This window comes from Asterias rubens, chromosome 8 (genome assembly GCF_902459465.1).
Source record: "Asterias rubens chromosome 8, eAstRub1.3, whole genome shotgun sequence".
NCBI lineage: Eukaryota > Metazoa > Echinodermata > Asteroidea > Forcipulatida > Asteriidae > Asterias > Asterias rubens.
Genome location: NC_047069.1, coordinates 15,822,288 through 15,844,482, shown reverse-complemented (window position 1 = coordinate 15,844,482; position 22,195 = coordinate 15,822,288). Strand labels below are relative to the sequence as shown.

The following is a 22,195-nucleotide window of genomic DNA, read 5'->3' as shown; positions in this document are numbered from 1 at the left end:
TCTTTGGATTAGGCGCTCGGGGAAGAAGGTACATATTGACATTTTACCCGGTGCAGCTTTTTTTTTTTTTTTTTTTTTCCATCTACGGCCATATTTCCTATAGATGGTTCTTTGCAGAAGGTCTTAACGGAGTGGCGATAAAAGCTGTGTACAATAGCGGGCCCACTGTCCGCCCCAAAACCATCAATAGCCAATCAATAGGGCAGCAACTGTAACAAGACTCTCAAAACAAAATACAAGCTCAACGTACTCTGCGTGTTGACGTGGTTTTGCGGGACGTCATCTTTGGGAGTGGACTTTCAGAGGGGACTGTTGCGATTGTACGCAGGCAATCACCTCAGCGTACAAACAACCATCAAAAGCAGTTGCTATTTTGGACTCTGTCCTGATATTTTATTTTTAAAATTCTCTTTTCTCCTCAGGGAGGATTTCTTTGTTGTCGGTGGACAGTACAAGAGCAGTTTTTACCCTCTGTGTATATCTTTTGTTGCATAAAAGGGCAGCAACATTGCGTCCCCATATAATGGTTTCAGGGTAGTCTATATACTCTATAGAAAATGAAATGACATTACTCCATCTGTAATATACACCTCGGGTCAAACTCTCACAGGTCTGTTAACAATTTCAGTTTAGTGCCGAAATTCTATAAGAAACATTTAAGGTGTTTCCGGGGAGACCCACAGAGAAAAACACTGGATTGAGATTGACCATTCAATTACAAACTCAACTTTCCAGGATATAATAGGGTCCGAGATAACTAGCAATCTGCGCAACTTTGCACTTTGCATACCTGAGGGAGTGAATAATACGACTAACAAAAACACGTTTTCTGGAACAACCCTGCGGCCTGAACCGAAATAAACCGATTGATCAGTCCAATTTGTCCCCGTCGAATTGGTTTTCGGTAACCCCCGAGTTAAAGTACTAATTAAAATAAAAACTAAAATTTGACCGAAAGGTATCCCACGCAGTCTGTTTGACTCTACAGTCACTCTGAAATGAGATGAACTTTTTGCACTTTTTGTTCACAGACTCTGAACCAATATGAAGAAAAAATTTGCAGAAAGGTTTATTTCTTACAAAAAGGAAAAATTGCCCTGCATTGCTATTTATATTTAAAACACGAGTCAAACAACATAATCTCAGCTCAAACTTTCAAGAAAACAAAGACTTGGCTGTTCAAATGAAATGTTTCAAAATGTTTGTAGTATAAAATTATTCTGAAAATGATTGTGAATCTTACCCTCAACAGAGGAGACGGTCTGGCACCCTGAGTCTCAATTACAAAACGACTTGGGATGACTTCTTTACTATTATCAGATGAGAAGCGGATCTCAACATGGCGGGCATCTGTTGTCTTTACGACTGTACCTGTTATCAAAAACAAAGCATCAAAATAAATTTATTTAATAGATATTATTTTTGCATCGGGGAAAAAGAAAATCATTTGTTGTTGTTACCCCTAAACTGATGTTTGTTACGCCTATGTGTGTTAATAATTGTATACATGTACTCCATACTTTCCCAAGTTCTGTGACAAAAAACCACAGGCAAATCACTTGGATGGGATTCGTACCCATGACCTTTGTGTCTTACCACTAGACAACCGGGGTAGCCCGGTGGTCTAGAGGCAGTTCAATTCCTATATGTTAGCAGCGGGTACTGTGACGATTTGATAGATGGTCGTTTTGCATTGGGATAAAGAATACAATTTGTTTTTACCCATCCCTCTGATGTGTACAGTGCTTGTACACTCAGTACTTTCCAGAGTTCTGTGAAACAAAATCCCAAGGAAAACAACTGAGTTGGGATTTGAACCCACAACCTTTTCATTACTAGCGACATCTGTTCTAGAAACGCTAAAGTCCTGGGTTTGAATCTCACCCGAGTGATTTACCTGTGGATTTTTTTTCCCCAGAATTCTAAAAAGTACCGAGGAGAATACACTGCTAATCGATGTGGGTAAACACAAATTATAAAATAACTCATCATACACCATGCTTATATATAAATTGCCTTTAAAAAAACTTGTAACGATCATGTCTGTCATACTCTTATATCACAGTCCAAATCCCATCCATGTGTAAGCCAGAGGGGTGCCCGGGTGTTACATTTGGACACCGTGTTTTATCTGTCACTTACATTTAATTGTAAATGAAAGTGAACAATTTGGAAACCCAGTTTTTTTTATTTCCAGCAAATGTCGGACTCCCTTTCATCAAACCCTGGCTGAAACCTGGGATCGTATCTCCTTTGATCCCATCACCTTTAATGTGTGTCATTTATAAATGAAAACAACAAACACCTTCAAAAATAATAATAATAATAATGATAACTTATATAGCGCCAAAGTCCGCTCAAAGCGCTTCACAGAGGGAACAATTTCGAAAAGCACAGGTCGAAAAACACTAATCTAAGTTATTAATCAACAAACCTCAGAAATTCAAAAACAGCAATACAATTATAAAAACACACTAAAAAGTCTTAATATGAACCATCCCCAAAACCTGGTCACAGATTTACAAATAACTTACAGGGTTTACAGAAGGTAATGGTGAAAGACTTCTCTTGAGATATTATTCAATGAAATGCTTTACTTTTTGAGAAAACATTAAAACAATTATCAATTCTTGATATCAAGAATTCCGTTTTTTTATATTAAACACATCTCATGACACGGCGATACTTGCGGAAACAAGGGTGGGTTTTCCCCGATATTTTCTCCCGACTCCGACGACCGATTGAGCCTAAATTTTCATAGGTTTGTTATTTTATATATAAGTTGTGATACACGAAGTGTGGGCCTTTGGACAATACTTTTTACCGAAAGTGTCCTATGGCTTTAAACCAAGTAATAACCAAAACCTGGAAGGCAGTAAACTTTCCTACACCACAGGAGCACCATGAAATAATCTTCTTCCCTCCCCCCTTTTTTTAATTCTACAGTTCCAGCTCCTTCACCCCATCCATCAAAGACCCTGTGCATTTCTCAACGCCCCCCCCCCCCCCCCCACCCTTTCCATCACTGTCTACTATTCACAATAGTGCACTCCGTCATTGCCCACTTTCCATACACGTCACACGCCACCTCCAAATGCAGGTCAATAGTCAATAAAAGTGCAGCAAAGCCCAAACTACTCAACATGTTTGCTCAACTCATCTCTTCCCATCCCAGGAAATTTTATCCTCACTACTTTTTTCCCCCTCACCCCTTTACCAAACCTTAAAGGCACGGGACACTACTGGTAATGACTCAAAATAATTCATTAGCATAAAAACGAACTTGGTATTAACGAGCAATGGAGAGCTGTTAAAATTATATAGAACATTGAGAGAAATGGCTCCCTCTGAAGTAATGGAGTTTTTGAGAGAGAGAGGTAATTATTTTCTCACTCAAAAATTAAAAGACTTCCGGCCTGAAGCCTATTAACAGGCATCTGAAAGCACACACATTGTTGCAACAAGGGTGTTTTTTCTTCATTGTTCTCCTGTAAATTTGATAACTAATTGAGTCCAAATTTGCACTGATTTTTTTATTTTGTTTTATGCACAAATAAATGTTGGGATACACCAAGTGAGAAAACTGGTCTTTGATATTTACCAAAGGTGTACTGTGCCTTTAAAAGATATTTCTAGCGCCCGATACAGAAGAAAACAGAGGATTTTTCAATATCTCTACAGAGTCCGTTTTTCTGGTTGCCAATCATCAACACGTCCCAATACAATGTAACTCCCTCTACAGGTTAAATATTAATGGTTCCGCACAGAGGCAGATGCTCCCAAGACATTAAAACACACCTGGGTTTTAAACAAGGACTCAACATGTCAAAGGTACACAGTGCTTTTTGTAACAGCTGTCAATGATGGGACCCAGTTCCATTAAGACGTATTTACAAGTAGTTTTTTGTGCTAATTATACCTGAAAGATTTGCTTTCAAGCATGGGGGAAGTTCCACAACGTTTTCTTTGCTATCACTCGTTGTTCTTTGCCATTCAGAGCATGTGTAGTGACTGATGAAATAACCTGGGGCCCTTACAAGACAAAAATTCCCAAGTATTGCAGTGTTTAAAGTAACGGCACATGGCTGTAGTGTGATAAAATGTCTCATTGTAGTTGCTGAACAATTACTATCCGCATTTACCTCAAGAAGCACAAATTTTCATTCCATTTTTTACTGTTAGCAACAACAGAGTATAAACTTAAAGGGAAGCGTTGTGGTTGGACTGGGGGCTTTGGACTATAAATGTTTGTTATAAAATGAATAAGTTTTTACTTATATAACAAATCACAAAAATAGTATACCTCCAAATTGGGTGGTTTACCTTTTGTGGAGAAAACATTTGGTTCTACACGAGGGCGGATTGTGCAAATTTTACAAAGTAGTAAAAAGAAAACCAGACAGTTTCAAGGTATATTTGTGTGGATTATTTTATTCGTCTTTGGAAACATCTTTCCAAAAGTAAAACATTACTTTCTTCCTCAAAAGATTCAATAAGTAAACTGTAATATCAGAGTATAAGGATAAACTTACCTGGGTAAAATAGCCCATTCACGCTACTTCTGGCGATGACCTTTGATCTGACAGCTAGTCTAACTTTGAATTGTTGCCCAATCTTCGACGATGTCGTTCTCGTTGGTGATTTGTGCTTCTGTTTTGCCTTTGTGCTTGATCCACCTTTCACGACCACTTTAGGTTTTATGATCTGTAATCAGACAGATAGGCTCATGTTACTGTTACAGATACTGAACAAATTTATTCAATTGTTCCGATTTTAGAATCAAATTAAAAAGTGGTTTAGCGGTGGGCAACAACAAAGGAAAACTTGACACAAATCCAGAAGAAAATGTCTTCAAAGACAAGTTTCAGGATTTGATGCTTCTCGCTCAGAATTTGTTTTTTTCTTTCTAGATCGTGCCGAACCATTTCAATAAAACCAAGGTGGAAATTGTTGTAAATCATGAAGGAATGGTTTAAAATAAACCAAAGGTGATAGAGTGTCGACTTTTAGCTTTTGCCGAAAGGTCTTTTGAGCAGGCTACAACCACTTTTTAATTTGAATAATCACAGGAACAAAAGTTTTGTTGCATATTTGGGGATTTATTGCCACAAAACAAAGCACAAAAACACAAACAAATCTAGTATTTTGAACATTATTTTAAACATAAAATAAAGTTATTGCAATTTTTTACAAAAGAAAACCTTGTGAGAAAAATAAACAACTGAAAATTCAGCCAAAGATTTACATCAAATTAGAAAAGAATTTCTGCCTACAACGTTCAGCATAGCATGCAAAAAGATTAACAGCCCAAAATTCCACATAATTTTAGACTGCTATCTAGCTCATTTTTGCTTAGCTGCAAAATTGCCGATATTGTTTAAACCAATTACAAAATAGTTATTATCTACTGATGACATCTGATACAAATGTTCTAAATATTTTTGTTTAACATCATCACAGTGTGAATACCAGGTGGGCAAATATCTACAATGGTGGTATTTCGATAAGTTTAATACAGTCAGCTTACTTTGAAGTTATGCAATGTGATTTAAAAAAGAAAATACAAACTTTACATCATTTTGCTGAAGCGATAAAAATATTGCATAGAAGTTGAAATTAAAAGTGAAGAAGAACAAATATTAACGATAATGCTGGGGAAAAAATGTTAAAATGCTGCCTCAAAACGAAGATTATTGCATTAAAAAAACTTTAAGCTTTGCTAAACAAAATGAAAGCCTCTTTAGTGTTGTGTTAAGACAAAACTGTAAATTACCACCACATTTATCTGAAAAACTCTTAATTATTGCGCAGTTCACCACTTTAAAAAAATGCTTTAATAAAACTCACGATATTAATACTCTATAAAACATAAAACTTTGCTGGAACCTAAAAAGTTACTTTTTAATAAGATTAAACATATTGAAAAAGAAAAAAGCTTCAGTTAAAAATTCCAATTTACTGAAGACCCATTATATATTAATCCTTTACAAACAGTCATCACTGTGTTGTTTAATACCTCCATCCTGGAAAATGTACTTTCCTTAAGGCTAAAGCCACCTGCCTGGAAGCAAGTTATCTGTTAAAACTTCAGTGAAAATATTCCGTCTACCCTATCTCAAAACAGCTTATTTGAATTCTTCAGTCACAAAGACTTCAAATTCTTCTGAGGAGACGTCAAGTTGACTCTCAGTTTTTATAAAAAAGTAGACAACCCGTTGCAGGCACCTGGCTGTCTAACTCAAGCTAATATTCAAAATCCAAAAAGGATTAAGTGTGACTTCATTAATGCAGGTATAGTCTCATGGTAGATTCATTTCGTTCGTTTAATGATCCAGAACGATCGCTAACCGCTTTGCTAAAGACCTTCCAAGCAAACCTCTAAAGGAATTAGTTTCCAGCAATTCATCAATTTGCGGCAGATGCTTTTCCTTCAAGTTTATTGCATTTATATTATGTATTTAACTTCTGTTGGTCATTCACGCGACAAACCAAGTCACTTCATTTGAATATAGATGAGTCGGTATGTTTCACCCTCCTTTTACATGGTGTTTATAAATCAACCAAGCACACAGCAGACAGTCCAACGAAAATGGCTCTATATTTACATTCCAATGTCAAATAGCTATTCTCTTAGTTGGAATTTGCCTTATTATTTGAACACTCATTAACTTATGTTAATAAATATGTTTTGTATACACCGTGTCGCTGCGACGTTCCTTGTTTCTACCTGCTGTTGACCCATTTACAAAATAGAAAACATGGTGAATTGAACGTATTTATAAACGTATCTGAATTGCTTTGATCATTTAGGATCCATTTGAAAGACTGCGTGAACTTTTTGTACACAACTTATGCCAACGACAATTTTTTTTATACGTGTCGCTGCGACGTTGCTTGTTTCTACCTGCTTTTAACGTTAGTCGGTCACGTGATGGAAATCTTGACGCGCAATCCTAAAAAACACAGTTTATAATCATCGCTGAGGCCTAAAGCTTTGTCTTTTTATGATTTAGCGGCAAGATTTCCATCAGCCGACCATCGCACGACCGACTATATCTTGGCCTTTAGTAGGAAGAAAACCACACCTGTTAGTACATGCTCCTTTAAAGCCATTGGACACTTTCGGTACAGAAAAGAAAATAAAAGTTCACAGATTTACAAATAACTTACAGGGTTTACTGAAGGTAATGGTAACAGACTTCTCTTGAAATATTATTTCATGAAATGCTTTACTTTTTGAGAAAACATTAAAACAATATCAATTCTCGATATCGAGAATTACGGATTTATTTTAAACACATGTCATGACATGGCGAAACGTGCAGATACAAGGGTGGGTTTTCCCCGTTTTTTTCTCCCGACTCCGACGTCCCATTGAGCCTAAATTTTCATAGGTTTGTTATTTTATATATAAGTTGTGATACACGAAGTGTGGGCCTTGTACATCACTGTTTATCGAAAGTGTCCAATGGCTTTAAAATTAAACCAAAAAAACGATTATCATGACCCCAACCAGATTACCTTCAACATTACCTCAATGTGAAATGTAAACTATCAAAAGCTGCAGTATGCTTCTAACCAATAGTTTTTATTGCTGTTAGTTTTAAAAGTGATAACCAACCGTACCCCTTCTCTTTAAAACATACAACCATGACCCCAACCAGGGTTGCGTTTAGGCGGTCGTTACCAATAACTGTTTTGGTCACTGGCCAGTGGTTAACCGATGGCAAGTTCAACTGAAACAGCTATTAGTTACGACCGCCAAAACGCATCCCAAATGAGACATTTTTTATTTCAAATGATTAAGTCCCTCATGCGTGTTTCATAATCTACCTCGTGATCACTGGAGTAATCGTCTCCATCTTCATCAGTGTCTTCTCGTACATTCCTCAGCTCCTCCTCCTCATCCTCCTCCTCCTCATTCCCACTAGACTCTCCTCCATCTTCCGACCTCCTACTATCATCATCTTCATCTTCACTCCGCTCACTCTTACTCCGCTCCGACGTTTCCTCGTAGGACACCTTGCGTCTGGATGGCTTGATGTATTCCTTCCTTGGGGTTGGTTCCTCATCCCCAAGACTCCTCGCAGTAGATGCTCCAGATTCTGATATCTTCTGACGGACTGCTCTTTGGATGGCATGACTGTGTCTCAGGTATCTGTTGCCCGTCTCGATCTCGTCCTCCAGGAGGATAATGTCCTTTTGAGAGATCGGCCAACCGAGCCTGTCCAACACGTCCAAGCAGTCTTTACGATTGTCAAGGAAGGAGATTGGTCCATGAGAGTCAAATCTGAAAGTTCAAACGCAAGAGTTGAACATTTATCAACAAAAAGAATATCACCGCTTTTTTCAGCTGCAATACTTTGAGTTGGAACTGAATACTACTGATCACTTTTATTTATTTTGCTCCATTTTATTTCATTTATTCTTGTTGTGAAGCCAAGGCCTCTCAGTAAAGTGAACTTATTCACTGTACTAGCAAAGAACCCAATGGAAAGAACACAAGGAAGGAAATTTCAGTATTAGATGTAGGAGGAAAACCATCAAGAATTAATCGGGATTACACAATAATCCATGAAAAAAGGGAGACTTGAAACATAAATTCCAGTATCCTCTGTCCCTTTCTGCACAGGAGAAAAGAATCGTTTCATGGCGAGCACATATAAACATTAACCGACCAAACCAAAAGAGGACATTTTGAAACTGTGGGGAAATGTATTAAATGTCTACAGTTTAAAAAAAAGATCTTGCATCAAAGAAGTGCCTGACGCAAAAAATATTGTGCACATTATGTTTCAAAATTGCCTGATATTTTGACCCTACAGTAGCGGAGTCTTTCTCAAATTCTGCTAAGACTCTGCTTAGGTCGAAACGTCAGGCCATTAACTATTTTTTTGCATTGATGTCATAGGTCCTTTTGGTTGGTAGGCAGTTTGCAACAGCTAATTCCATTTTCTCAAAAATATTGTCTGACGTCAAAGTGATAAAGAGACTTACTGCTACTGGTCGTCTGGTTGTAAAGCCAAGGACTCTCAGAAAAGCAAACTAGCCAAGTCTCAGGAGACGTAAGTTATTTGAGCATCTACAACGTATATACCAGTACTGGTATTAACGCAACTCTTCTCAAAACATCGCTTTTTGACTTTTTCCTCAAAAACTTGACGACTAATGGAAGCCGAAACTTCTTCAGATAAATTTTATTACATACATCTTCATTCACAGTGAGTGGGGATTCATGTCATGGCCAAAAAACTTGATATACAGAAGGTATCAAAACCCTTTAAAGTGACTTACTGCTCCTGTTCCTCTGGTGTTAAAGCTTCCCATACGATCCTATTAAGTCTTCTTGTGTATTTCTGTATAGCCTCTTGCAGTTTCTCATCGTAGGACTGTAGATCGATACCAGTAGGATTGACTAGACTGATCTCTTGTCTGTTGTCTGTTACGTGGGCTAAGGGTAGAATCTGTAGCAAGAACAAAATAGTAAACTCTTTTTAGGGTAGATCAAACTTTTTTTTTATATATTTCACCACCAGCCCGGAATTACACTAAGGCTACGGAGCCCATGCTCTCATGGAGGTTTTGGTCTCTGCTGCCCTGGCCCAATTTCATGGCTCTGCTTACCGCTGAATTGTGCGTTTACGATCACCATTCTCCACTTGCAGGGCAAGCACACAATTTTTTGTGCTTGCTGTGTAAGCGAAAGAATGCCTAGTAATGTGAAGTACGCATGCTCATCACGAGCCAAAATTCCCCACCAACCTGTGAAATACCGTTTCCGTAGCGTTTGCTTTGTTTGCTTTGTCCTGTTTCGTCCCTGTCTGTACATTTTTGCTGTAAATTTAGTTCTGTTCAGAAGTCCACTATGTTTTTTATTAAGGCGTTTTTATACAAGACTTGGTATTTTGAATATGCCTCCATATTTGCCTCTATTTCATTGTGTCTCATAAAACTTTTTATCAGCTCTGTATACATCTTTGTCCAATATACCTTCTTAAAGACAGTGGACACTATTGGTAATTGTCCAAGACCAGTCTTCTCACTTGGTGTATCTCAACATATGCATAAAATAACAATCCTGTGAAAATTTGAGCTGGACTGGTCGTCGGAGTTGCGAGATAACTATGAAAGAAAAAAACACCCTTGTCACACAAAGTTGTGTGCTTTCAGATGCTTGATTTCGAGACCTCAAATTCTAAACTTGAGGTCTCGAAATCAAAATTCAGGGAAAATTACTTCTTTCTTGAAAACTACGTCACTTCAGAGGGAGCCATTTCTCACAATGTTTTATACTATCAACTTCTCCCCATTACTTGTTACCAAGTGAGGTTTTATGCTGATAATTATTTTGAGTAATTACCAATAGTGTCCATTGCCTTTAATAGTACTGGTATGTATATTTTGCATTATGGAAGTAAATGTCAAAGTGATTTGAAACTTGAATTGAATTTATGGGATTTGAGGCATTGCATGGCGAGGTATCAATATATATATTGTTTACGGTAACACCATGTGTGTATCTACTTGCTAGATAGATTAGGTTCTTTTGAGAACTTGTCTTGCTTTATACTCTACTTCATGTACGAGTAGGTTTTTCAGAATTCAAGAGACTTTTCAGTTCTGAAAAGTACTGTCCTGCTTTTGTGGTAGTAGAATATAAAAGTAAGAACAGTTCCCAAAAGAACATAATCTACCAAGCAAGTAGGTACACACATGGTACTCATGCAAACCAAATATATGTTCAATTGAATTGATGTTCCACCACCAAAAAAAATGCTCCAGCAATCAAATGACAAGGATCTGTTTGTGCATGATTTAAAACCAAACAGTGACAACTAGTCCTAGTGACAACTTACATCATTGAAGACTTGTGAGATGACGTGCTTGTCTAGGATTGGGACATACTTGGAGCGTTGTTTGACGGCAGTCTTGCCAAGGGCATCATAGATAGTCAGTTTACGAGCTTTCAGACCATGTTTCTGTAACCAACGCTTTGATGACAGCGTCTTGGGACTGAAAAAGAGGAGGGGGGATAAATTTTTACTCAACGATCATTGGTATTGTAAAAGACTGTTGCACTGGTCTGATGAGATTTGTTTAAATGATGGCATTTAGCTGAGTTTGACTCTGTTTAGATAATAACTGATCATGATAACAACTAGTTCTTATACATCACCTACTACAACAAAATAATTATTGTCATAAAACATTTCTTGATTACGAGTAATGGGGAGAGGTTGATAGTATAAACCATTGTGAGAAACGGCTCCCTCTCAAGTGACGTAGTTTTCGAGAAAGAAGTAATTTTCCACGAATTTGATTTCGAGACCTCATAATTTAGAATTTGAGGTCTCGAAATCGAGCATCTGAAAGCACACAACTTCGTGTGACTAGGGTGTTTTTTCTTTCATTATTATCTCGCAAATTCGACAACTGATTGAGCTCAAATTTTCACAGGTTTGTTATTTTATGCATATGTTGAGATACACCAACTGTGAAGACTAGTCTTTGACAATTACCAATTGTGTACAGTGTCTTTAACACTGGACCACACGCCCATAGCCAGTGATTTAAAAGTCGGGCCAGCAAACTCAGGACCTGAAAAGTCTGGCGAGCCGTTCGCGAGCCATTTGATTAATGTCTGGTACATTGACTTGCTTAGTCATATTGTACAGCTTAACATTTGAATTCCTCAGACTATAGAAACAAATGCTATATGTAAAAATTTTCGGGGCAAGCTTTTGCATAAAAATAATAATAATAATAATAATAATAATATCCAAGTCTTATAAAGCACACGTATCTACCAAACAAGGTACTCAAGGAGCTGAGTATATACAAACTTTCAGAAAGATAGGTTATTGCAGTGATGAATTTTGAGACCGAATTATTTAGCACCTTATAAGGGTTTACAAGGTGCTACGGCGCATACAGCAGCCACAGGCAAGAACACCGGGCCGATGAGCCCCTTCTCTTTTCGAAAAGTGCACTGGGTTCTTTTACATGTGTTACACAACACATGGGACCACCGGCTTTACGTCCCATCCGAAGGACGAAGCAATGGTTAAGTGTCTTGCTTAAGGACACAAGTGTCATGGCTCGGGATTCAAAACCACACTCTGCTGATCAGAAACACCAGAGTTTGAGTTCGGTGCTCTTAACCGCTCGGCCACGACACTTCCATAAGAACCTCCAGGATGAGCAAACTATGCTACCATTGTGACATACACATCCATTCAGAATCGTGTATGGGTGTTAATCGTCTCAAACGTATCTACGCAAAAGCTTGCCTGATCATGTGACATAGCAACTGTCTTTACAGTCTGAGGAATTCAACCTTAAGTGGTGACTTGTGATCAAGCACGTCATTGTACCAGACAACATTCAAATCTAACACGCAAATGGCTTATTGAATAAAAAATACCTTACCGTGTAATATCCTATAAAAATAAAAACTAGGTTAAAAAGTTGTCTTTGAGTCTGGTCTTTCTACTTCTGTCAAGTATTATCAAAGTATACTTGCTCATAAGGCAAATGAGATCAACCTTTCCTTGCTCCAATGAAACAGTTTACATGCTAAACTTTGTCGAAAGTTCTTTTGCATTTAGGTTCCGTTCTTGTAAAAAAAACAAATTCTGGTCCAATAAAAATTTGTGCTGCAAACCCTACAATCTTGTAACATGTTACCCCAAGTTCGAGATGTGCTCTGGTATTTGGCTTCAGAAAAAAACATTTGTGCGAAAATAAGTTCCTTTTTCTTTTATCCCTTGTCCTCTTAGGTTGAACGCTGTTGACATGACAGTCTAACTTACTCAACAATCTTCTTCTTTTTGGGTGATTTTGTCCTCTGCGACTCTTTTTCCATACCTGTTGATAAACAACAAAGAAAGTTAATTAAAAAGTTGCATCCCTATAAGGTGATCCCCTGGCTGTCACTTCCCAGGTTGTAACAAAAACTTGGGTGTGATCCCTGGCTATATGACACTTTATGGTTGTACCGCTTCTGACTGGCACCCCAAACAAAGCTATTGCAACATAGGGAGACCACCAACAAAGTGCAATATAGCTCAGTTGGTGGAGCGCTGGCACATTAATCTGGAGGTCGTTGCATGGTTCAAGTCCCACTCCAGTCAATTGTTGTTTCAAGCCCAAATCAAAAAAGAAAGAAAGTGTTCATTTCCAACTAACAGTCTCCAAATTTGAGTTTGAGCTACGACAAACTTTTGATATATGAAAATATTAAGCAGTTTTTACTGGATGATGTGTGTGCATGCACAACCTTTTTTGGCACTTTTGTATACATTGTACCTTCAGGAATTTAAAACTGGGGAGGTAGTGCTTTCTGCACTACCGGCCAGGCTTCGGACTGATGATACCCAAGCCTACATCCGTATGGACTGTAAAAGGGGGTAACCCTGTTTCAGCCCTAGGAGTAGGTGGCAACGGCCTCTGGAAAAAAATAATTGTAGCCAACACCTTGAAGTGGCCTTCAGGCCTTGTGTATCTGGCGTCTTGCATAAAAAAAAATATAATAAAAAAAAACAAAAAAACAGAATAATAACACACGTGGACATTTCTTTGTGTAGAGTTCACAGTATGTGCTTTCACAGTGCAACATTTTGTTTTCTTGTACACAAAGGGACAAATGGTACCTGGGGTTATTAAGTAATTCCAAACAAGGGTTACAAGAGATCAATAGGCTGTTCATCGTTTTATTTCTGACATGGGAGGTAGGTCCGAGATTCCAGCATACCATAATCAATTATCAGCCATGACTTATAACCAAGGGTTTTGCAAATCAGCGCTAACATACATCTCAAGCTTACACAAGAAAAAAAACACACTAAAAAATCCTGGAGCATTTTATGAGAACATTTGCTGTCTTTACTTTGTTTAGGTTCACTTTCTGAAAACGATATTCTCCAAAACAAACGAATCCTGCCACTAGGACCAGAAAAAAAAGGCCCAATTTCATAATGCTATTAATCAGAAAACACCACTTGAAAAATGTTTTGCTAAGCAAAAATTGAGTGGAGCACCATGTCACAACAATGTAAGCTTTTTGGCTGGTAACCTGATTCTGCTAAGCAATACTTTTCTGTACTTGGCAAGTTTTTGTGCTTACAAGCTTCATGTAATTGAGCCCAGGGGCTAAGTGGCATTAATTGCTATAGATATAGTAAAGGTTTGCGGTAACATCATGTAATGATAATCTAAATGAGAATATAGGGTGGTTCTAAAAAGAACCGTTCATTTCAACTCCTCTAAATGAGAGTTACTATAAATATAAGTATCTTCAAGTACGCGCTAATCCTCCAGTCAGATTCGCAGAATGGAGTGGTGATAAAAACCTTTATATAACACCCAAGCAGATCCTTGCCATTTGATTGGAGGATTGTCCGTCACGTGATAGCAAATAAAAGTACCAATACACGCTGAGTCACTCACCGTGCTTTTTCGTTCCATCCGAAAAGTACCATTGCACGCTGCCAGCGTGCAATGGTACTTTTCGGATGGAACGAAAAAGCTGAGTAAAAACATCACTGCGTGCGCGTGTCGTAACGCAGCAGTGTTACTGCAAGGCATATTAGTAAAATTACTAGCATTCGGCTTCAACAATTAAAAATTGTAGGCCTACGCTTTGTTTGTTTTGAAAGTTGTATCTTTCAATCAAAATGACAAAGATCTACTTGGATGTTATATAAAACAAATAATGAATGTTTTTCATTCGTGCAATGGTGCGAAAATGTTCATTCGTTGAAAGCTGGAATGTTCCATTCAACTCGGCTCCGCCTCGTTGAATAGAACATTCCATCTTTCAACTCATGAACATATTCGCACCATTGCACTCATAAACATTCATTATGTGTATAATATTGCACGGCTAATATCACTGCCTTGCGTACTGTGTTCTATGTCACACGCCAAATTTGCTTGAAGATAAATACTTTATAATATGAATAGTAAACTTGCGGGTACAACCATGAGTATGAGTTGGGGTGGTTCTGGACAGAACCGTTGGTTTCAATGACTTGTTGTAATTGTTCTCACCATTAAGTGCCATATTGAACCTCTGTTGCTGTTTTTGAAGCATACTCCTCGTCTCTGGGACGACCCATCCATCCAGACTTCCTTTCAATCTTAACCAACTTGTCTTATTGTGATCTGAAGGAAACACAGTAAAAGAGCATCATTAGATATACGATGGAGTTGAAACTTTGCATGGTGGAAGTATAACTAAGAGAGGTTTGTGGTAATACCGTGTGAAAATCTCTGGTTGAGTAGTGTTGGTTCTGAAAAAAGAGTCCCTAACCACCGGTTCTTTTCAGAACCAACCCTTCTCAAAAAGAGATTTTCACATAGTATAATCGCAAACCTTTCTTAGTTAGATATAAGATGATGAAAGTGTTTCTAAAATTTCTTGTAAGATTGTCCGCCCTAGGGCAAGACAGACGCCATTGAGACAAAAGACTAGACAAACATTGGACAGGACGGACGAGTATAATTACATGAGGACAACGAATAACCAGCATTGTTTATGATGGCTGAGTCATAGAATGTGGGTCTAGAATGTGGGTTCGGATCCATTTTGTATAGTTAGGCCTTGAGCAAACTTATGATTACATAGACGCGTTGTTGGTCAAGTTATCTTGGCACTGGACTCAAGTTCTTATGACCGAGTCAAAGAATGTGGGTCCAGAATGTGGGTTCGGATCCATTTTTTATAGTTAGGCCTTGAGCAAACTTATGATTACATAAACGCGTTGTTGGTCAAGTTATCTTGGCACTGGACTCAGGTTCTTATGACCGAGTCAAAGAATGTGGGTCCAGAATGTGTGGGTCCAGATCCATTTTCAAAGTTAGGCCTGTGGCAAACTTTGCTGACAGAATTGCAATTATTTGCCAAGTTATTTTTGGCTCAGGGGGTTGTACAAAGAGTTAATAAAGACACGGGACACTATTTGGTAATTGTCAAAGACCAGTATTCTCACTTGGTGTATCCCAACTTGGTAATTTAGGGCTAAATTTGTTATCAAAGTTTATAATGAAAAAAAAAAAACTTGTTGTGTTCCGAATCCTGAGAAAGGCTTTCCAAGCCTGAAGTCTATATAAGATTCAAATATTTTAGTGAGAAATTTCCTCTTTCTCAAAACTACTTTTCTTCAGAGGGAGTTGTTTGTCACAATGTTTTTACTATCAAAAGCTCAGCATTGCTAATTACCAAGTAAGATTTTATGGCAATATACATTTTGAGTATTTACCAAATGTGTCCAGGGGTCGTTTTCACAAAGAGTTAGGACTTGTCTTCTGAAAAAGAGTCCCTAGAGTTAGGAGTAACTAGTCCTATTAATCTTAAGGTCTGCATGCTACAGTGCAGGGTTGGGACTCGTCCTAAGTCCTAAGATTAGTCTTAAGTTAGGAAGAGTTTTGTGAAATCGACGGCAGTGCCATTACACAACAGAGATGTCTAAAAAATAACTGAATTTCAAAATAGCAGTAATTTTTTATTTGACTTGACTTACATGTTACATTGGGTTTATTTTTCCTGGAGTTTGCCGAGACTGGACGTGGTGGATAGGTAGATGTCCTAGACCTTGGTTTGCACCTCTCATGAGTAGTTGAACTCATACTCAGTGATGACATCGGGCGTCGCACAGACGGGGTGTGGAATGCGTGGGCACTCATTGGTCTGGTGTTACGTGGTGGGGCGGGGCTTACCGAATCACGGCTTAAGATCTGAGAGGCAGAACGTAGACCTGCTGCTGATGAAGGACGCTTACTGTGAAGAAAAAAAATCAAAAGCAATTTCAAATAGAATCCCAAATTATCACAATAAACACCTTGTATGTAGCGTCACACGATCAAAAGGCACCCTCACTTGGGTCAAAGGAGGCAGATTATTGGATGATAACTGTTCTTTGTGCGTAAAACAAGCGCTTGACCTCAGCATCTCGGTAGCGTTTCACAATATTAGAGGGGTATATAGAGTAGAGTATGTGTGTAATCTAAATATCTCATTAGAAAAGAAAAGTCACAGGGACAATTACAAAGAGATAAGCGAACTTTTCTAGAGAAATAAGCCGGGCACAATTTCACGCCGCTGCTTACCGTAAGAATTCAATTTTGTACTGACGTCGAGTGTATTTCACCAGTTAGCAGCGCTTTTTTTTTCAAAGTAAGCTCAAGATAAGAAAAGTCCAGTGGTTTTGAGTTTTTTCAAATCAAGATCTTTGTCTCAAAGGAATGATGTTCAAATGTTGAGTTTCAGTCTCACAAATGTTTTCAATCCTGCTCAGTATTACCCAAAACCAGAAGAGATAAACTTTGTCTTATTGTTTTGTTCAAATGAAACAGTTTAGATGATAAAACTGGTGCTCATTTTGATTCTAGTCTCTTTTTATTTTGACTTTGGTCTAGTAGATAAAATCCTATTCCAGTAAAGATTAGGCATGATATTGGGGCTGACCTACATGTACACATGGCGTAATATACATTTCAGGCCATTTAAAGGCAGTGGACACTATTGGTAATTACTCAAAGAAATTATCATCATAAAACCTTTCTTGATTACAAGTAATCAAGGGAGAGGTTGATGGTATAAAACATTGTGAGAAACAGCTCCCTCTGAAGTGACGTAGTTTTTTAGAAAGAAGTAATTTTCCACGAATCTGATTTTGAGACCTCAAGTTTAGAATTTGAGGTCTCGAAATCAAGCATCAGAAAGCACACAACTTCGTGTGGCAAGGGTGTTTTTTCTTTCATTATTATCTCGCAAAATTGACGACCGATTGAGCTGAAATTTTCACAGGTTTGTGAGAAGACAGGTCTTTGACAATTACCAATAGTGTCCACTGTCTTTAATTGCAATTTTTCAGATTTTTTCAAATTGCACAAAAATCGGAAAACAGACTAAAGTATGAAAAATATCTAAAAGATTCTGAGCTACAAGTCCTGAAGTCTGATTGTTTTATTCCCCAAATTGGAGCCTGTATCTTTACCTGATTCCGTGATCACGTCCACATCCAATATCGCCACTCCTAGAGTTCCCCCAGTCCAGCAGGGCACACTGAGCCCTGAGGTCGGCCAACTTCTTAATATCATCCTGCCCTTTCTTCATCTCTTCCTTCAGTAACCTCACATCTTCACTCTCGTACGGCTGAGGGCCCGCAGACTCCGTTGACACCCCTAAGAGATCGTCAGAGTAGTAGTGATAGCGCCCTCCGGAGTCTGACGCAAGATGCGCGAGAAAGTCATTGGCCTCGCGGTCGTTACAGTTGAATGAGATGGTGTGAATTGGAATGGCTTTCTGTAACTGCACTTGGGCTAGGATGGTTTTTGGTGGCTGCAATTATATCAAGACAAAATGGAATGGAGTTATTACAAAAGTTTAAAGTTCTATTGTTTTTGTTCATAAAGTTGGAGTTGGTCTCAAAGATGGTCTCAAATAATTTAGGCATGAACTTTTTAATCATCTATGGAACAATAATCTATGGAACAACTTGCCAGCAAACATTCGTAAACTGCATTCCCAAGATCTTTTTCAATCGCAACTCAAAACTTTTCTTTTTAAGAAAGCCTTCAGTAATGTGTAGTGAGTTTTGTATCTTTTAGTTTTTAATTTTATGGTCTATATTTGAGTGTTGCTCTCTTGTATCAAAGTTGCATTGTTTTTACAGCCTTTATTGTTTTAGGGTGTTACAATAGGGTGTTTTTTTTGCTTGTAAAGTTGTATCTACTTTGCTTATATTTTTATGGGTGTACTTTTCTTTAAGCTGTTCACTTAATGTTGTAATTTTCTTAATCTTTTGCAATTTTTACTGTCATGCGCCCTCGAACAGGCTGGTCCTGGAGAGAGCGCAATATAAGATCAATAAATAATGTACAATGTTTGTATGTAATGTTGTATTCACAATGTAATGCCTGTAGACGTATGTGTAGACTACAAATCCCGCTGTGTGAATGGATGCGAAGCAACTGGCACGATCTTGCCAGTTGCTCAAGGCTGGTATCTGGTACTATTCACAGGCCTCAAAGTGTGACATCAGGGCTCATTTTCATAAAGCCTGTAAGCATAAAAACTTGCTAAGCACTGAAAAATCTTGCAAAATATGATGGTCTGACGTTTCGACCCTAGCAGAGTCTTTCTCAAAGGCTAAACGTCTTACTTAAAGCCATTATACACTTTCGGTACAGAAAAAAAAAAAGTTCAAACATTTACAAATAACTTACAGGGTTTACAGAAGGTAATGGTGAAAGACTTCTCTTGAAATATTATTCCATGAAATGCTTTACTTTTTGAGAAAACATTAAAACAGTATCAATTCTCAATAGCGAGAATTACAAATTTATTTTGAACACATGTCATGACACAAGGAAACGTGCGGAAACAAGGGTGGGTTTTCCCTTTATTTCTCCCGACTCCGATGACCGATTGAGCCTAAATTTTCACAGGTTTGTTATTTTATATAGAAGTTGTGATACACGAAGTGGGGGCCTTGGACAATACTGTTTACCGAAATTGTCCAATGGCTTTAAAAGAAACTGGTTGCCAGCCAAAATTCCATAAAGTTGACATTATTGCAACTAGTGTACCACTCATTTTTCACTTAGCAAAGGCATTTTGCCAAGCAGTATTTTCAGCTTAACTAATAACAGCTTATGTTTGGTTTGCGGTAACAATAGTGTGTATCTACTTGCCAGGTAGAGTTTGTTCTTAGAGAACTGTCTTGCTTTATTCTACTGCCGCGGAGTAGATAATCGGAGGTTCGGGAGACTTCTCAGTTCTGAAAAGAACTGTCTTGCTTTTGACTATTACCAGGGCGGATGGTATAGAAAATAGACTGGACTACTACTCTAGCTTATAGGATCGTTATTAACTGTACTACCGCGGAGTCAGTTCTGAATTGGTCTCAACGTTTCGACTAGCATGCTCTAGTCATCGTCAGGAGACATGGTAACATGGTGTTACCGCAAACCAAACTTACATTGATACCTCACCATGCAATGCCTCAAATCCTATATAATAACAGCTTGATGAAATTTTGCCCGAATCTTCACTCAACCAGTGATCTTGCTTTTAGAATAACTTGACTCACATGATCCGGTCTACCATCAGTCAGCAGATACACAGCCTGTGTGTTGACATCACCCAATGCAGCCTTGAGAGCAGCTAATGTATTAGTGGATCCACTAATGGTCAGGTTTCGGACCCATTGCCATGCACTCTGTAGGCTATTCTCAGTCACTTCCACCATACGGTCTCTCCACGATGTACTACGACTTCCGAACTTAACCAGGTTGAACCGGGACTTATGACGAAGTTGTTCCTGAAGAGGAAGATAAATTCATCAAAACAAACTTGGGTCAAAATTGTTTAAATTCTTGTTTGATTCTTCCCAATAATTTTCTTCCAGTGAATGCTGTCAACAACAAAAATCTACACAACAATATTTGATCAGTGCCCAATTTCATGGCTCTGCTTACCGCCAAAACTTACGCTTGCGATCATATTCTCTGCTTGCAAGGCAAGCACCAAATTTCTGTGCTAGCTGTTTCAGCAAATAATGTCTAGTAACATAGCGCTCCCTGCTTCCGCAAGCGCCAATTTTTTGCTTACGGTAAGCAGACTGATAAAATTGGGCCCTGATCAATATTCCTAACTTTGGAGCAAAGTTAACAAAAAGCAAACAAAATTTGAGTATTTCAATGGGAAACCAAAGCGGAGTAAAGTGCTCATTACCATCGTTTTAAGACAGCTTTTTGAATTTTTTGAATGAGACCCATTTATGTCCCACCTTGTAATGCAGTTCATGCAGCAGCTACTGCCAGAAACCCCTTCTCTTTTAGAGAAGTTTAACTGGGTTGATTTGCATGCTTTATACACAACACACAAAATCAACAGCCTTATATCCCAGCTGAAGTGTCTTCCCAGGAATACATTCCCATTGAATCCCATTGAGTCCCATTGATATTTTGAGTGGGATTCAATGGGATCCCATTGCTTTAATGGGATTCAATGGGGTTCACGGGGACCCCTCCCATTGGATCCCATTGAATATGTCCCAAATTCCACACCAATCCATTGAATCCCATTCAAATTTTCAATGGGATCCCATTAAATCCCACTGATTTTTTTCAATGGGAATTTTTTATAAGAATGCAAGCTCATAAAAACAACTTGATTAAAACCAACAAAGAAAGACACAAGAGAAAACATTCTGATAAGCATTTTGGTAAAACAGTTTCAACCCCAAACAAATCTCTACGAACCTGCATCAGTTTGAAAAGTTTCTCTTTAACGAGTCCCAGATGATTCTCCATAGAGTTTGACGTATCAATCAGAATATAGACTTCATTCTCGATAATGGTTCCAAATAATTCTCTACTGCCTTGTTGCAGCCAGTCCACTCTAAATACAAAACACAAAGACCATGTCAAAGGTTACTCACAATCCAACTAAGTTTTGAGCAGTAGAATTTGAAACTTGCATGATGGAGTATAATCAGGTGAGGTGTGCAGTAAATAAATAATATAATACTATCGAAGTCTTATATAGTGCACGTTTCTACCAAACAAGGTACCAAGGCACCGAGTATATACAAACTTTCAGAAAGATAGGTTATTGCAGTGATGAATTCCGAGACCCAATTATTTAGCACCTTATAAGGGTTTACAAGGTGCTACGGCGCATACAGCAGCCACAGCCAGGAACACCAGGGCGAACCCCTTCTCTTTTCGATAAGTGCACTGGGTTCTTTTACATGCATTACACAACACATGGGACCAACGGCTTTCTGTCCCATCCGAAGGACGAAGCAATGGTTAAGTGTCTTGCTTAAGGACACAAGTGTCACGGCTGGGGATTCGAACTCACACTCTGCTGATCAGAAACACCAGAGTTTGAATTCGGTGCTCTTAACCGCTCGGCCAGAACACTTCAACAGTAGCACCATGTGTAAATCCCTTCTGCGTAGTGTTGGTTCTAGTAGTGTTGGTTCTGAAGAGAACAGGTGGTTGACAACTCAATGTTTTGATCAGTATGCTCGGACTTTCTTCAAGAGGATGCTGACCAATACATACAAAATATGTCGTCAGCTCAGTGCTATAAGTTCCTTAACTGCAGTTTCACATCCGTAATGATTAAGAAATTCATGAGACACCCTTCATAACAGTCTTAATTTCTCTTTACTTCAAA

General features: G+C 38.3%; 1 protein-coding gene across 2 annotated transcripts in view; it reads right to left on the bottom strand.

Moving 5' to 3' along the window:
• LOC117293323 (von Willebrand factor A domain-containing protein 3B-like) overlaps positions 1 to 22,195 on the bottom strand; it is an 82,541-nt gene that overhangs the window by 35,695 nt on the left and 24,651 nt on the right. For both annotated transcript variants that reach the window (XM_033775588.1, XM_033775589.1), the window contains 11 exons: positions 21,271 to 21,409; positions 20,097 to 20,327; positions 18,000 to 18,343; positions 16,524 to 16,780; positions 15,052 to 15,165; positions 12,813 to 12,867; positions 10,857 to 11,013; positions 9,295 to 9,464; positions 7,834 to 8,290; positions 4,533 to 4,704; positions 1,244 to 1,371 (listed from right to left, as the gene is read on the bottom strand). In XM_033775588.1, coding sequence (XP_033631479.1) covers positions 1,244 to 1,371; positions 4,533 to 4,704; positions 7,834 to 8,290; positions 9,295 to 9,464; positions 10,857 to 11,013; positions 12,813 to 12,867; positions 15,052 to 15,165; positions 16,524 to 16,780; positions 18,000 to 18,343; positions 20,097 to 20,327; positions 21,271 to 21,409 — 2,224 coding nt within the window. The remainder of the gene's footprint in view (positions 1 to 1,243; positions 1,372 to 4,532; positions 4,705 to 7,833; positions 8,291 to 9,294; positions 9,465 to 10,856; positions 11,014 to 12,812; positions 12,868 to 15,051; positions 15,166 to 16,523; positions 16,781 to 17,999; positions 18,344 to 20,096; positions 20,328 to 21,270; positions 21,410 to 22,195) is intronic.